This window comes from Cheilinus undulatus, linkage group 11, assembly GCF_018320785.1.
Source record: "Cheilinus undulatus linkage group 11, ASM1832078v1, whole genome shotgun sequence".
Taxonomy (NCBI): Eukaryota; Metazoa; Chordata; class Actinopteri; order Labriformes; family Labridae; genus Cheilinus; species Cheilinus undulatus.
Window position 1 is genome coordinate 7717257 of NC_054875.1, and position 16315 is coordinate 7733571.

Consider the following 16315-nt stretch of genomic DNA (forward strand, 5'->3'; position numbering starts at 1 on the left):
AGACAGCACTGTAAACGGTGAACATATTGGCAAAAAAAAAAAAAAAGTTACATAGTTATATACAGACATGCCGCTGCTTCTAGTCTTAAATCTCTGGACTTGGTTCATCACTCTGCTCTTAGATTTAGAGCAGGAGATCCTCATAACTGTGTTCTGTATAACAAAGTTGGTTGGCCTTCTTTGTCACAAAAGGCGTGATTAACAACTGTGTCTCTTTGTTTTCAAATCACTTATTGGATGTACACCATCTTATATAACATCAATGCTAAACTGGTGATTTGGACCTTTCCAGACTTGCTCTACTGGCTTAATGGTTTAGCTGGTTTAATGCTTCAGGTACCACAGTTTTACTCTAACTTGGAAAAATCTGCGTTTAGCTTTTGTGCTCCAAACATTTAACCTTGCAAAGCAGATGGATTCACCTGTTTCTGTGTTTCTCACTGGCGAATCCATCTTGCAAAGCTCCCATCAGAACAGTTGGGCCCGGTTAGAAAGTGACAGGACCAATCAGCATCGAAGGGCAGTACTTTTGGTGACGTAAGCACGCAGCGACAAGAGGACGGTGCAACTAGGGTGGAAGACATTAGCATGGATGCCACTAAAGCACCAGTTTTATCAGAACTTGACAACATTTCTCCGTTAAAAGAAGGACAAAGAACAGCAGTGAGTTGTTTTCTTTTCAAAAACGACAAAAGTCGTGTACTGACATGTCTACAGTTGCCATGGTTCACGTTATGTTTGCAGTTTACTCCTTCGGTAGGGGTGCATCTCAGTAGCGGCTACATCACATTTTTTTGCTCTGATTGGCCTGTAAAGATGTGACGGACAGAATGTTCATCCAATCACCCTTCGAGCTTTTTTTCCAAAGGCTCTGCCCTTTCCCAAACGCTGTCTATGGAAGGTTTTCCAGCTGGATGTGTGAAACAAAGCCATCTAGCGTGTCAGGTTACCAAACATGTGGAATATTTTACAACACACGCTTAAGATTGACGCTCTGGTTTCCCAGAGACAATTTAAGTCGATTATTCAAAATAATGTCACTTATGTTTGTGATTATTTCTCTGAGTAAAACCTTTTTTAACTGTGCTAGTAATCAGTAAATGTACTTTTTATTATTATTATTTTTTTAAATGTATGATTATATTATTCTTTTCTTTTCTTTTTTTTTTATCTCTGTAACTCAACCCCATTGTAAATGAGGGAAATCTCAATGATCCTTGTGATTTAAATAAAAGTTGATGATGATGATGATTATCTCCACACTGCAGTCCTGTCTCTGCTGAACTGGCTGAGCAGGCATCCCTACTACTAGTTTTTTTTTTGCTGGTGAAATCAAAAAAGGTGTCGCAGCAGAAAACTTTTCACCCTGAATGATGAGCTCCATGTAAGAGGGGTTCACACTATCACCATGTTTAACATCCGGAAATAAAGATGACTAGAGAGAAGGTGCTGCTTTTGAAAACCCCAGTGGATGCACAGAAGTGAAATGTTGATGTCACACAGCAGAATTAAACAGAATTTTCCCTAAATTTGTGTTTTCAAAGATAATAACAAAATGCCCAAAATCCTTGAGCATAGATTAATCGCTGCTATGACCTCACTGGTCGTCTCTTTTATTTGTGCCGTCTTTGGAAAGCAGAAGTGCCTCTGATTACCACTTAATGCATCTGAAGTCTGTTTCCCCTGTAATGTTTTAGCACTGATTGCAATCACCACATTTCTTTTAAGGTGAAGAGCAGAATATTTTCATTAAGTACTCTTAAAACCACTTACAACCATTCTGAAATCAGCACATATTAAACTGAAACGGGGTGAAACATAGTCGCACGCTGCATTAACAAGCTCCTCGCTCTGCTACACGCTGCATGTATTTAGCACTGTTGGAGAGCTATGAGACAAAATGTCCAAATGTTAAATGAATAAGATGACTGATGAAAAATGAGGCAGGCATATCATAAACACATCACTGGTTCTGAGCCCCAGGACACTGGGAATGAACATCTTTTAGTTTTTCTTCTGTGACAACGCCCAACTCTAACCAGTTACATTTCTAAGATAATAAAGCTAGTGTTCCTTTAACTTCTTCATTTTTTGAATCCCTTGCAGATTTGACCACATTTCTTGCTTATTTGTGGTGAAATGAAGCTTGGGGAGAACAGTTGTTGCAGCAGTTTTTGTCAGAGCGACTCTGGCGTCGTGTCAGCCTGTTGGTTAGCTAACTGCATGTTCAAAGTCATCTTCACAATGTGTTAAACTGAAGCTCTGCCACATTCAAATTCCACTGAGCATTGTGTGATTTCATGCATGGGTGGAAATGGCACGGATAATTGTTTCACACAAAGTGTGCTGGAGATGCAGATTGTGCCGTCAACAAAGGAAGATAAATAAAACGATTCTGATTAAACGACTGCATGTGAATATGAACGTGGGTAGGATCTTGATTTCTGATTGCTTTTATAAGACGCAAACTGTTCTGTATCCTAAGATCTTCAAAATAAAACAGTGCAGGAATGGAACAAATGGACCTCTTTGGTACTCCTGTGTAGTTTTACTGTAGTACAAGTGTGCCATCTGGTGGTGAAAGAGTCTAGGTATTCACTGGGGGGGATCTGAAGGGTATTTAAGGGCCTCTCTGAAACCAGTCCCTCTAGACCCAGTCAGACACAGAGGGAGCTCCATTTGACAACAACTAAATAACAACAAACTAGAACAAGTTTTTAAGATACTTTGATATCCGTTTTCAAACAAGATGAGGGGATAATTAAAGATCACTGATACTGATAGTTTATGTTGATTTAAAAAAAACTACTGCAACATACTGCTTGGCAATCGATCAATGTTTAATTTCAACTGGCTTCCAATAATCATAAGAACAACATAATCCTGATTAAAGGATTATGGGGCTGCATGCCATGTGCTTGTTTTGTTATCATTTTTTGTCATGTGCAATAACATTTTAGTGCCGGGCTATTCAATTGGAGGCCCTGGGGCCAGATCAGGCCCCCAAGGTCATTTTTAGTGGCCCTGTAAAGATCCAGTATGTAGAATTTCCGGCCCTAAAAAAATCTATATTAATTTAACAAGTGACCATTCCTATATTATGTATTTTTTTAACTGAGGTCTTACAGTATCTCAGGTATTTCCTAAACCTCCCTCTCTATACTAGTTCTGAGCATTGCTCCTTTACGAAGGACTCGGAAGCTAGGCTTTACAGCGTAACAGATGGGTACAGTTTCTCACCAGTTTTTGGTAAAAATGGGCCACAAAATAATGTTGCCTCAAATTAACTCACTATCAACATTTTTTGAAGAGTTATATCTCTGTGTTTTTGTCACTATTTTGCCATGCAAGAGCACACAACTGGTAGCCAAAGCATGCTGGGAAACCCTCCAGTGTGACTGGATTAAAACAATTCTGCAAAGAAAAGAGGGCCAAAATTCCTCTATAGCACAGGTTTCAAACTCAAGGTCCAGGGGCCAAATGCAGCCCATGGAACTGTTAAATCCAGCCCACAAGATGATCTGATATTTCTGTTATAACTGGCCCATCAATATGAGGTCTGCAGATTTCCTCAAGTATAAAAATGTGAACTTATCCTTGATGATTTAAGATATCCTTGTTAAGTGACAAAATCTGAAAAACTAAGGAGTAAAAATATTTAGATAAGAAGTCAGGAATGAGGGAAAAGAAATTAATTTGTGTTTTAATTTCACATTTTCAGTTTACCATATAACAATTAGGACTCAAACAAAGGATTTTGACTTTTAATTTCATACTTTGAGCATTTCAACTCATAATTTTGAATTCTCATATAATATTTTGAGCTTTAAGATTCATAATTCTAATTTTTAGGTGATATTTTGAGCTTTTTAACCAATTATTTTGTATTTTAACTCATATTTTCAACCCAAACTTAGACTTTATAATCCCATAGTTTGACCTTTTGGACTAACAATTTAAAATTTTGAATCATTTTTAATTTCATAATTACAAATTTTATTTCATATTTTAACCTTTCAAACTCGTGACTTTTACTTTCTTTCTCGTATATTTGCCATCAAAAACATCATTTTTCAATTTCAATTTCATTTTTTAACCTTTTTGAACTACTAAATCTACTTTTCTCAGATTGTGAGCATTTAAACTTATCTTTTTAACTTTTTCAATGTTAAATCGTTTATCATCGGTGCTACGTTTTTTTTTTCATATTTTATTACCGGTGAAACAAGGTTGACAGTTTATGGCTAAAAAGGTGATTGTGTTAGGCCCTCAGGTTAGTCCTGAATCCAGAATCCAGAATCCAGTAAATAAATTGCATTGGGGAAAATGAGACCTGTGGTCTTCTAGTTTTCCTTATGGGAGCCCTGAAACGACAGCCCGAGGGCAAAAGCTCAAACTCGCTGTGAAGTGGATGATTAGAACAATCCAGAACATCAATAGCCCTCCTCAGGACCAGTTATACATTACCCCAGCCTGCTGACTTCCTGAGATTTTTCCAGCAATTTTAACAAGACTACCAAGACCATTCTTATTGGCCAAGTTCGGGTTTTCAAGCCATGCAACAAAACAAAAGGTTTAAACAGATTCAATAAAACTTCTGTAAAAGAAAGTCATCATCTCAGAAGAAACACTGAAGGCCTTGTCAGACCGTTTGTTGTTCCTGACTCTGAAAATCAGGCCTGAGTTTTTTGATGATGAGCTCCAGTCAGACTCAAATCTGGCTGGATTTGTGTAGTCTGAGCCGGCCTTTGGACCGGCTGTCAGAGATTTCCTGCAGTTTTTGGGAAATGAAAAACAAGAATCAACCAAAATTCTGTGCCCAGGACTTCTGTTGCCAGAAAGTATTGATATTTGCACTGATAATTTATCTTAACCAGAATCATACTGAAGTTTAGGAAAATATGAAACTTCATAGAAAAGAAAAATGTAGAAGCAATCTTCTATTCCTCAACCCCAGAAAGAAAGCAAATGCTTATTATTCTATGTTGTAAAAGAATATTTTAACAGGAGGTAGACGCTTTTAAACTTCATAAAACGTTAACAGCTGACTGCTGTGATGGCAGTTAGAAATGCTTCTGTGCTGGCAATAGCTGAGATTAGATGCTTTATGTTTTGGGTCTGTCCATCCGGGACATTCTCCAGAACACGATATCTCTAAAACACTTAGAATCAGACTGTTATCACACTGCACAGGTCCAATCTGGGCCAGGAATGAAATCAACACATTTTACCACATTTTAACATATCTCCAAAATGCTCTGAGAGTTCTTCAAACTTTGCACAAATGTTCATCCTGAGTTATAAACTGGATAGATTTTGGAGCTTGTGGGTCAAAAGTTAAGGTCATGGGTGCTTTTGTGCATCCCTTTCTTACAACATTTCTTTCACAGAACAAACCTTTTGACCAAACATTGTGCTTTCACTGTCCAGCACTTGGAAACTTTGCAGAGGCATGAAACTTCCTGCATGCAGTTCTAGTTAAATTTAATGTTTGGAGGATCTGAATGTCTTTTTAATGTCTCATCACTCCAGTATTATAACTTAAAGCCATCATTATACAACACACGTCTTTAAATTCTCTGTAATATATGTCTAAGTCAAGCATAATGTTAATATTCATCTAAAAAAACAGTTAAATCAGGGCTAATTTGATGATCATGAACTATTTCAGCTGTTCCTGTATGATGAGCTTTATAGATATATCAGCTATAACTTCATGGATGATGTATGTCGTGTCTGTTTGTGTGGTTGTGTATCCTACCCAGGTCCAGCCTGTGGCACAGAGAGCCCAGCCCCTCAAGCACAGCCAGTTGTAGTTTGTAGGCCAGAGTATGAGTGTAAACGGGTCCGGCTTTGGCGCTAATCGGAGCCTGCCGGGTCAACGAGGAGCTGAGCTTGGGCAGAACCTCTTTAGAAACCCTCCTCCTCAGGAAGTCACCGCACATCTCACCTAGAGTACACAGCACCTGATAGGAAGAACAAAGAAGTTGTTAATAAAAATGAGATCTTCTTGCTTCATTAGTTGTAAATTTTTTGAGTTTTTTAAATTCTTCTTAAGTTTGATTTATGTAATAAGTTTTCTTTTAACTTTTTTTTTAATTGTTTCAATCTTGTATTTGTTAAAGCATGCTCTTTTTGTCTTCTCTCAGGTGCGTCTTTTATATGTGTGATGTGCCTCAGGTTGCCTTCTGTATGAAATGTGCAACACAAACAAACATTCCTTGCCTCATCTTTGGTGATAGTGATCAGCTATTCTTTGTCGTCTGGATCATTTGGCTCAGTTCAGCAATAAAATAAAATTCCCTTTCTGTATATCTTTATAAACAGTATCAAGCTAAAGATGACATTGCATGCTGCAATAATGGGTTGCAATTACAAGCTGCAGTTCACAGATTTCAGGAAAGACTTGCTAAACTTACTCTAAATGCTCTGAGGACTGCTAAAGGGTCATCAGCTGTGAGTCTCTGCAGGAGGGGCGGCCAGCAGCGATGAGCCATAGGCAGCAGTTCATTCTCCTTCTCACTCAGCACAACCACACAAAGCTCTAGCACGTCCAGTACCTAAAGACAGAGTCACACAGAAAAGCAGTATTATTACTCTTCTGTATTTGTGTATGGATTGTTTGTAGGTAAGATAATAAAGTCTGAAAGGAACATTTTCATACAGGGGGTACAAGGTGCTGCACAGTGACACCAATTAAAACAGGAAATGACAAGACAAAAACAACAGGAGGACTTTCAAGGACAAACTGCTACCAAGCAGGGTCATTTTTAACAGCTTCTTTAAACTTCACTAAAGGAGACAGTTCCTGATTTTTGGAGGCATAACTAGAGGTGGCTGTGGATCAGTGGTGGAGTCGGTAGTCTCTCGAACAGAGAGGCTCCTGCAGAGATGTGTTGAAGTGTCCTTGGACAAACCCCAAATTGTTCCATTGCTGCATCAGCGGAGCTACATGTGTGGTAATGTGAATAAATGGGATTATTTAATACTGATGGATGCTTTACACAGCAGTCACATTAATCAGTGTGGGAAGAGGGTATACCTAGTCTTATCTGTTACAAAAACACTTCTCAGTGTATAGCCACTTGATTTTAACCATAAAAAAACTGCATTTGAATAACACCTGAAGTGACTCATAACTCTAGTTTGTTTCATGTTGATGTTTATTTTAACCAAATTAGCATTAGAGGGCTGTTTTTCCACCTTGTAGGATTATTTTTATGGTACATACTCTTAATAGTGGATAAACCCTATGGGGTTGATCCAGAACTGATTTTGTCCTTGCAAAGCAGTGATCTAATTCTCTTTAAAACCTGCTCCTTGAAAAGTAAATGTTAAGTAAACGTTAAGATCCAACCACAGAGCTGCTGCTGCACAAGAGGCTGTGGTGTAAAGACACAAATTGACAGGTATTTTATGATATAGGGTCATTTTTTAAACATGTACCACATGGAGATTTCTAACGCTAGTACAGTAAGGGCAGTGTGAAGACAAAAGCAATAATTTTCTACATCAGCCTTTCTCAACTGCTGTGGCACGCTGGGGTGTCTTCTGGCATCAGAGGTGCATTCAAAATGCTTTAAATTCTCCAAGGAATTACCATGAATATAGAGATCATTAGCTATCCCAGCTTAAATCATCTAGATCAGTGGTGTCAAACTCATTTTGAGTCTGGGGACAGATTTGCTCCGATGAGAAGTCCTGAGGGCCGGACTATTTAGGCCAGGATTGTGAAAGTCAATTGCGGATTCTGAATTTAGGCCTAACCAAAAGCCTAATAAGGTCAACATTTAAACATAAACTGTCAACCTCATTTTCAGCATTAGTAGAATATGGAAAAAAATATAAATAACACTGATAATAAATCATTCTGAGATAAAAAAAAAAAAAGTTAAAATGATAAGTTTAAAGGCTCAAAGTCTGAGATAAAAGTCAAAATCACAAGTTTAAAAGGTAAAAATATGACTTGTGAATCTTAAAGGTCAAAACATGAAAAAAGTCAAAGTCATAAGTTTAAGTCAGAGTTGTCTGATGCAAAAATTGAAAATATGAAATGACAACATTAATTTATTTTCTCACCTTCCTGAGTTTTAATCTAACTTGTTTTACCGCTTACTTTTTCAGATTTTTATAATTTAACAAGGATATTTTAAATCATCAAGGTAAAGTTTACACGTTTACTGGAGAAAATCTGCAGACCTCATACTGGTGGGCCAGTTATAATAGAACGATCGTGTGATCTTTTGGGCTGGATACACCTGTACCACAGGCTGGATTTGGCCCCCGGGCCTTGAGTTTGACACCTCTGATCTAAATTGTCTCACATACTCTTTTTTTCTGACACCATGTCAGCGCGAGGGTCAGAAGGCTTACATCAGAAAGCACTGCAGAGAAAAATCAGACTGTTTTTTCAAGTTCTCGGGTATTTGTGGCATGAGATATGTGTCAAAGGGTTTTTAAGGTCTACATAACCTTTCTGTAAAAATGGAGGTATTTCATTGTTTTAAGAGGGTTTTTTAATGATAAAGGATGAAGAATATTTTTGAATTTTTAAAGCGTACCTCAACAGAATAAAGTAGAGTAGTAGTCTATGTCAGTGGTTCTCAAACTTTTTTGCCCAAGGCACACGTAAGGTTAAGCCAAAACCTCAAGGCAAAGCATATTCATATTGATACAAAGTAGACTAAATAATTTTACAGTCAAGACCGCCGGTAAGGGGGGAAAAGGGGAGAGCTTTCTGGGGCCCAGCCAACTGGGGGATCATGGAGGTCAGCAAAACCATGTTCCATTGTGAAGTTAAGCTGTGATAACCAAAATATATTTAACCAGGATAATAAACACTCATCAGAGCAACAACAAAAAAAAAGATGTATTTATTTATGCCGTGGCACAATCTAGCCTTCTTAAAAAATGTAATCCCCTTAAAACAGAATTACCTTTTTATTGGTAATATAAACAATGTTGATGGTTGATGGCTGATGGTCCCACTGAACTAAATGTTTAGACAAAATTAGGCAAAAATATGTTAAAATTTTTTTAAAAAGTGTCAAAATTGGGCAAAAATTGGTGAAGTAATGGAAAAAAAGTGTTTTAAGTGGAAAAAAATGACTAAAAGCTGTGGTTAAAAGTGGCTACAAAGTGAAAAACGGGTACAAAGTGACAAAAAGTTGGTTCACAGTGGCAAAAAACTGGCAAAAATGGGTTAAAGGTGTCAAAAAAGTGTCAAAAATGGGTAGAAAAAAGTGGTTAAGCTGGTTAAAAGGAGAATAAAAAATATATAATAGCTTTCTACAATTTCAGTACCAAACTGAGGTTAACTGTTAGCCAGAATGCAAGTACCAATACTACTGGTACAACACACACGCACTGAAGTATCAAAAAAATGCCCATTCTCTCTCTGGGGATTTTTTCAGGGGTCCAGCCAACTCTGTGGGCGGGCCTGGTTACAGTACTTGTTATAAGCTGTAGTCATACCATATGGTTGTACACGTTCCCAAGGCACACCTAGACTTGCCTCAACACCATATGAGAAGCAGTGGTCTACACTGTACATTAGGAAAGAAGTTTTGTTCAGTGTTGAAAAACAGATTTATTCCTATAGAACCATCCCACTTCAGTACCTTGAGTCGGACCCTGAGGCTGGGGTCTGACAGCAGATGAACGCAGCGCTCCATAACGTCTTTAGTGATGCTGAGGTGAGGAGGGAGCTCCTGTTTCACATCAGGACCAAAAGCATCCTCAGCATCCTCACACTCCATGGGGGGAGGGACTTCTAAGGAGACAGAGAGGGTGAGAAAGAAGATTAATGGATTCTTCAACGAACCTTTAGTTTATTCTGTAGTTGCCATCAAGATAACACATCTGATATTAGTGTGTCACTGCGATCATGTGACTCATGTGAAACTTTTTAGAGGCCCTTTTCTTCAGGAACTTTTCTTTATGAAGTGAAGAAAAGTTAGCATGTTAAAGCTTTAAATGGACCTGCATACTGCAGTTACCATCAGAAAATCTTTACTTAAATTGTGTATGACCCCTACACTTTACAAAAAAGTGTATTTTTCCCCAAGGGTTTACCAACTTGCCTGGTGTGGAGGTGATGAATATCACAAATTAGCCAGGTCAAAATTATTAATAAAGCACATTTAAAATGAGCGTATGTTGATCAAAGGGCTGCACAGCCAAGGGACAAATATGATTTAAGGAACTATATCTAATAGAACTCAAAATTGAATTTAAATGAGTTATAAGAATGAGAAAATGTAAGGTTAATTAAGAACGAAGATTAAACCGTGAAACATAATGACAAGACTTCCTGGTCAAACAAAATATACGATAATGTGAAAAATGAGAGGAACAGAAGAGTAGGAGGCTACTGAAAGGTGACTGGTTTTCAACAGTGACTCAAAAATGTCGGTGACTAGGTAGATCTTACATAGAGAGCAAAGGCTCAACCTTCTCAGTTTTTGAGTTTTGATCCAGGGACTTCTAAAACAGCCAGATAGAGGACCTGAGTGCTTGAGCTAGAGTGTGTACATGCAAGAGGTCATCAGGAAAAATTACAACATGAACAACAGTCCTGCAGACCTCCTACTTCACGTCTAGCTAGATGAAAGGAGACAAGAATCTCATACTGAGCTAAGAGACTTGCAATGCCTCTTTAACAGCTTTTCACCATCTTTTTGTCAAATTATCCTTAAATGGAAATGCTGGTTTACTAGTAACCAAATAAACCTTGTGGAGTAAGCGACTGAGTAATGGGTTGTTGTTTTTAGTTTATGAGATGGCTCTTTTATGTGAACCACAGGAGCTGGCTCCTGTTTAAGAGCCAGTTTCCATCAGTGTTAATTTTGAAAGCTATTTTTAATTTTAGTCTCAGTCTTAGTCTTTAGGTTAAATGCCTTTCAGCTTTAGTCCCATTGTTGTTGAAACTCAAAAACATTTTAGTCTAGTTTTATTTCATAAAAACTCACATTTTAGTCTTTACTTTTATTCTAAGAATTTTATTCTCGTGCCTAAATCTAGTACCAGGTCATGTTAGTGTATTCTCTGCACTCTGCCAAACCTGGGGTCCCTAATTTCAACAGCTGAGAGGCAGAATAGCTACAGATGCATTGTATTTTGACAGATTTACCCACAGTGGAGAAATATCACAGATTTTGAATGTCTGACTAAAATTAAATTACATTGAAGTCTAGTTTTAGTCATCTTGATGAAAATTAAACTTACTTTTCTGTCAGTTTTAATCATCAAAGATCTATTTTTGGCTGGTCTTAGTCTAGTCTTTCTCATGGAAAAAAGGCTGTTGACAAATAGTTTTAGTAACAGAAATTAACATTGGTTTGCACTGTTTAATTATTTTTTCCTATTTTATACAAGTTCAAAACGTCAAACTGGTGGGGCACAGATGGTCTATTGGTTTAAGATGGTTTAAGACTCACCATGTAAGCGGGCGGCCTGGGTTCAAGTTTAGCCCTTTCCTGCATATCTCTCTCCCAACTCTCTCATCTCTGTTTCTGATTCTATCCGCTGTCCTCCTCCATCAATGAAGGCCCAAAAAGAAATCTTTAAAAAAAGAGCTGAGCTGTGCCAAATGATCCAGATCTCTAAGAGAGACAGATTTCCCATCAAAATGAGCAAAGCTAAATCTGCATGTGAAAACACAGGCAAGATTAGAGTTTACTGTACAAAACCGTGACATGCTGTACAGAATCAGAGCAGACCACTTGGTGGAATCAGAGTGAACATGAGAGTTGTCTAACTCTGCTAAGCCAGACTTCACACGGACGTGTTTCATCCATGTCTGCAGTTGTTTGTCTGTGAGCTGTTTAAACTTTATGGGACTCAAAAGCAGCTTGAGAGCTATTTTTTTACAAGTTGAATAGTCGGCAACCAGAAACAGCATAGAACTTTAATATTTGTTACAGCTTCTCTACATAGAAATCATTTCCAACCCCCAAACGGAGGTCTTTTGTTGTGATATAATGTCACCTGCAAACAACCTATATGAACTGAAGAACTGACAGAATGTAATAAATGTTTGATATTGTGCATGAAGCAAAATGGGTTAATTCTAGAACCTCACAGACTCAGACTTTTGCTGAAGGACAACACCTGCTCATGGACATCATCTGCTGGCTGTTTATCTTAAGCCCTGTCTGAGAGCACTTACTAAGACTACTTAAGAAATTGTTTACCACATTGCAAACCATCTCGTCTTTGTACCTGACCTGCCGCTTTACGTTCTGACCATTCTCCTTTTTCCTCTTATGGGCTGCACACTGTATTACCTAGATCTTCAATGGTTGCATCCTCCTCTACTCCAATTCCCTCTGCCAACTCTTTCTGTTTGTTGTAATCCAGCATGAACTGACGGATGTCAAAGACCTCTTCATGATCAGAAGACCTCTTGGTTCTGGTGGATACCCTCGTCCGACCATGACTGGAGGGGAACCATCTTGCTAAAGGAAAAGAATAACAACAGGTTAGGTAAGTGATACTCTGAGCTGTCTGATGCACATAAAAAGAATTAGCTGCAGAATTGGAAACCACAAGATCCAAAATCCATATAATTTCTTATTTCTTATCATTCATATTCTTTAAATATGATTTTATTTGTACCAGAAAAAAAGAACTAACTTTATACACACTATAATCATATTCTTTAAAGGTTGAAACAAAGCTTATTTTAATGAAGCATTAATACTTTTAAAAAGGATTATTGATTAGTCATTTCTTTGAACACAGCAGCCCTATATGCTTACATATTGTACAAGAGGGAGTAATATTCTGAAGGATATTGGTATGGCAGAGTCACATAAGCAGGATATTCATCTTGTTCCTTATCCCTTCCCTCTTGCCACATGTGATAAATGAGTTGACATCACTTTTCAAAATCTCACCCAGTGCCTTCATAAGCGCGTGCAGCACGGAGCAGAAGAGAGCAGATGTGTGATCGTAGCTGAGATCCAGAGCCATCAGCACATCCTGAACGATGTCTCCGACCAGAGGCAGCAGGCTGCAGTCAGAGTGCGTTAACATCACTGTCAACACCCGTGGAGCCTGGCCAACGAGATAGGGAGATGTTAAAATACATGCTCAGGGGCCCGCAGGCAAATGCAGAACCCCCTTCAGTGTATTCACATGGGGAATAAACAACAGAGGTGTCAGGTTAAAGACATGGAACTGATGATTTCAGACTTCACAAAATTTAGACTAAACCTCTGGCTGTTCTTTAGCTTCAACTTTTTAAACTGTAGTGACCTTATCTTCTCCGAACAACAAACCACACAGGACATAAGGGAGCTTTGGTAGTGCAGAATAGTGAGCGAATACTTGGTGTATAACAAGTGGATGAAGTTTAACAAAAAATACACATTGTTTGATTGTTTGAAAGCGTCTGTCTATCTACTTCTACTTTCTGAACCTATCTTATTTTGATTACTTTGGTGCAGTGGCTCAGTCTTTAAGGACTTTGTGAGGGAACTGGAGGGACACCAAATTCTCATTTAAACCCTTAACAGTCACAGAGTCACTCTGATGACCACTCAACAGTCACAGAGTTACTCTTATGACCCCTCAACAGTCATACATTGGCATATATTATACTGATGATGGCTAGCATTCTTGTATGCTTTACACAATTTGCAACCACACTATCAATGCAAGTGGTCTATTAGAAAACTACCTTACATGAGCTTATACATATTCAATTCTAAATTTTAATACTTTTGTCAGTTTATTTGTTGTATTGAATGTTTAATTCCTGTACACAGAGAGCAAAGCAAACAGAAGTTTCCTGTTGCGTGAGCATACTTGACCAATAAAGCTTATTCTGATACTGAAATGTTGGCTCCATCATTTCCTCCTTTAATTATTTCGCTGGTGTTGTAACATAAAGACAGAAGAGTGGAAAAACATTTTCCTTATATTATCTGCTGTAAAGATGTCTTATTTGTCAATTGTAATATTATTTTGTTTGTTATCGTTTGTTTTGTGCACTTTTTCTCTTAGCACCTGGTCTGTGAACAGATGACAAAGCAGAGATGACATCTCACTTGTGCTCTACTGCGCACACTAACAACCTGCCATACCGTGTGGGTTTTACCTGTGGATGCTGGCTGAGCCGCTGCAGGTTGAGTGAAATGTCATTGAGCAGGTAGTCTGAGTTCTCATTGATTAGCTCCTTCAGGGAGGAGTATCCACACGCTCGACTGATGTCCCACATTGATCCCAGCGCTGTCTGGCTGACCAGCAGTGTCTCCTCTCCAGCTTTCTCCAGAACGGGGTACAATGATGTCATCAAGAAGGGTCGAAAGTCATGCCCCAGAGCCTGAGCAAAGCAGGCAATGCCCTCCAGCTGGATGCAGAGCTGCCAGATGTTACTGTTGAGCTGGTGGATTGTGGAGGTGGATGTAGGAGGGTTTAGTGAAGCAGAAATCACTTGAAGATTGTTTGAGTTGTTGCTGACTTCACTGTTAGATATGGAGAGGAGTCTGGATGGGCTGAGGAGCTACAGAGAAAAGAGACAAATATAGCAAGCAACATTTTTTGTCAGAAACAAACTCATTAATTTAAGTTTTTATTATGAGAGCTGAAACAAGCATCCTGATTCGAGACTATCAAAGCTTCACTGCTGAAATTATCCTCACCTGCTGGTCCTGTTTGTCTCTATCCGTCTCCTCATTCACAGTTATCAAATGCCAGTTCTTCAGACTTATGTATTCCTCCATTACTGACTCCACCGCAGCTTTGACGTCTTCCTGATTTGCTGTCTGTCCCTGAACGTGAGTCTCCAATCTCTGACCCTCTTTAACCATGTCAATGCCTGCAGCGCCCCTGACAATCTCATTGAGCACCATGGCCGCCTGCTTTCTGTACAACGAAGACTGCAGGTACAGATCCAGGAAGTGATCTGTCAGCAGGTAAAGGTTTCCATAATAACCTGTAAAAGAAAAGTGGCTTGTTGTAGAAGGGCTGTCAAACTATATAAATTAAATATAGGCACAGCATTCATCCAGCCTTACTCCTTTATGCACAAGAACTGGTCATCAAAATCTGACATGTTCCAGGTTCACTATTTATAAATTCTTTATGTTCCTTATGAATAATTCTGACCCTCATGTGGTAACATACACAGGAGGTTGAGAAATGCACTTAATATCGTAGAAATTTTCCCTTAAGTTCAAATCAATCATCACTCATACCGAGAGCTCTGCAGATCTCCATGAGAACAGAGAAGATCCTCTCGTCTGTGAAGTAGAGAAAATGCTTTCTCTGTAAGTGAGCCGTGTGTGAATTATGGGAGCCTGAGGTTGTTTCTATGGTTGGAGCGTAACTCCGTTCCTCCACAATGCGAACATCCATCACATCCAGGTCCAGTACCTAAAGAGGAACACAGAAGCACAGAATTAAATACCCTGAGCTTTACGTTAAAACTCAGCTTTTGAAAACTGATCTTGTTTTCTGCAATATGAGCAAGGATGTGCACACATCCAAACATCAAGCACCATGTATAACAGCTTCTCCTTTCCTAATTTTTTTTTTATTTTGCATCTTTTTTTAAGATATAACTACCAAACAATGCTTATCAAATATTTAAATGCAATCATACTGCTTAGTGATGCACTCATTTTGATGGTCAGGGCCAATACAATGCTGATGACTCTTATAATATCCATCCATCTTCATCCACTTATCAGAGGCTTAGTCTCTACTCGGCTGAGTTTTGGTGGCAAACTGACCCAGACATCCCTCTCTCCACCAATGAACAGCTGGTCTCTTCAAACCTTAATAACAGATTAAAACTGTTGGAGGAAGATGCATCAGATTGTAGATGTTTTGACGAATGACTTTTTGCTCAAGATTTGGTCAACCTGTGTTAGCATTTTTTTAAGTTTTATGTATGAATGTAAAATGTGCTGCTGCTTGTCATGACCAGAGCACTCTTGTAAGTGAGATTCTTGATCTCAACGAGGTTTTCCTGGTTAAATAAATTTAAATAAAATGACCTCACAAGTAAGGTGATTGAAGGCCTTTTCCCAAGTGTATTTCCTGCAATGTATGAGTCATGAAAACAAATCAGAATTTGTCCAGCAGATGGCTTCCTCTGCTGAATAAAATCCTCTTCTCAGAATCAGCAGTTAGGTATAATAACTTGCCAGCATTGAATTAAAGTGACACAATGATTGTCATCAAGGCTGATATTGGGCTGCCGCAACGCCTGTTGGTTAGTTTTCATGCCTAAGGCTATCCTCAGAGTGTTTGGACTAGGTTTGAATCAGGCTTGTGGCTCATTTTCTGGATGTTATTCCCTACC

The 16315-nt window shown here is 38.6% G+C and overlaps 1 protein-coding gene across 1 annotated transcript in view; it reads right to left on the reverse strand.

Annotated features, from left to right (window-relative positions):
• Positions 1-16315, reverse strand: part of tti1 (TELO2 interacting protein 1) — a 42687-nt gene that overhangs the window by 20505 nt on the left and 5867 nt on the right. The window contains exons 5-12 of the mRNA XM_041800114.1: positions 15204-15381; positions 14649-14941; positions 14105-14509; positions 12900-13059; positions 12288-12458; positions 9621-9772; positions 6420-6560; positions 5762-5966 (exon numbers count right to left, since the gene is read on the reverse strand). Of these exons, the coding sequence (XP_041656048.1) occupies positions 5762-5966; positions 6420-6560; positions 9621-9772; positions 12288-12458; positions 12900-13059; positions 14105-14509; positions 14649-14941; positions 15204-15381 (1705 nt within the window). The remainder of the gene's footprint in view (positions 1-5761; positions 5967-6419; positions 6561-9620; positions 9773-12287; positions 12459-12899; positions 13060-14104; positions 14510-14648; positions 14942-15203; positions 15382-16315) is intronic.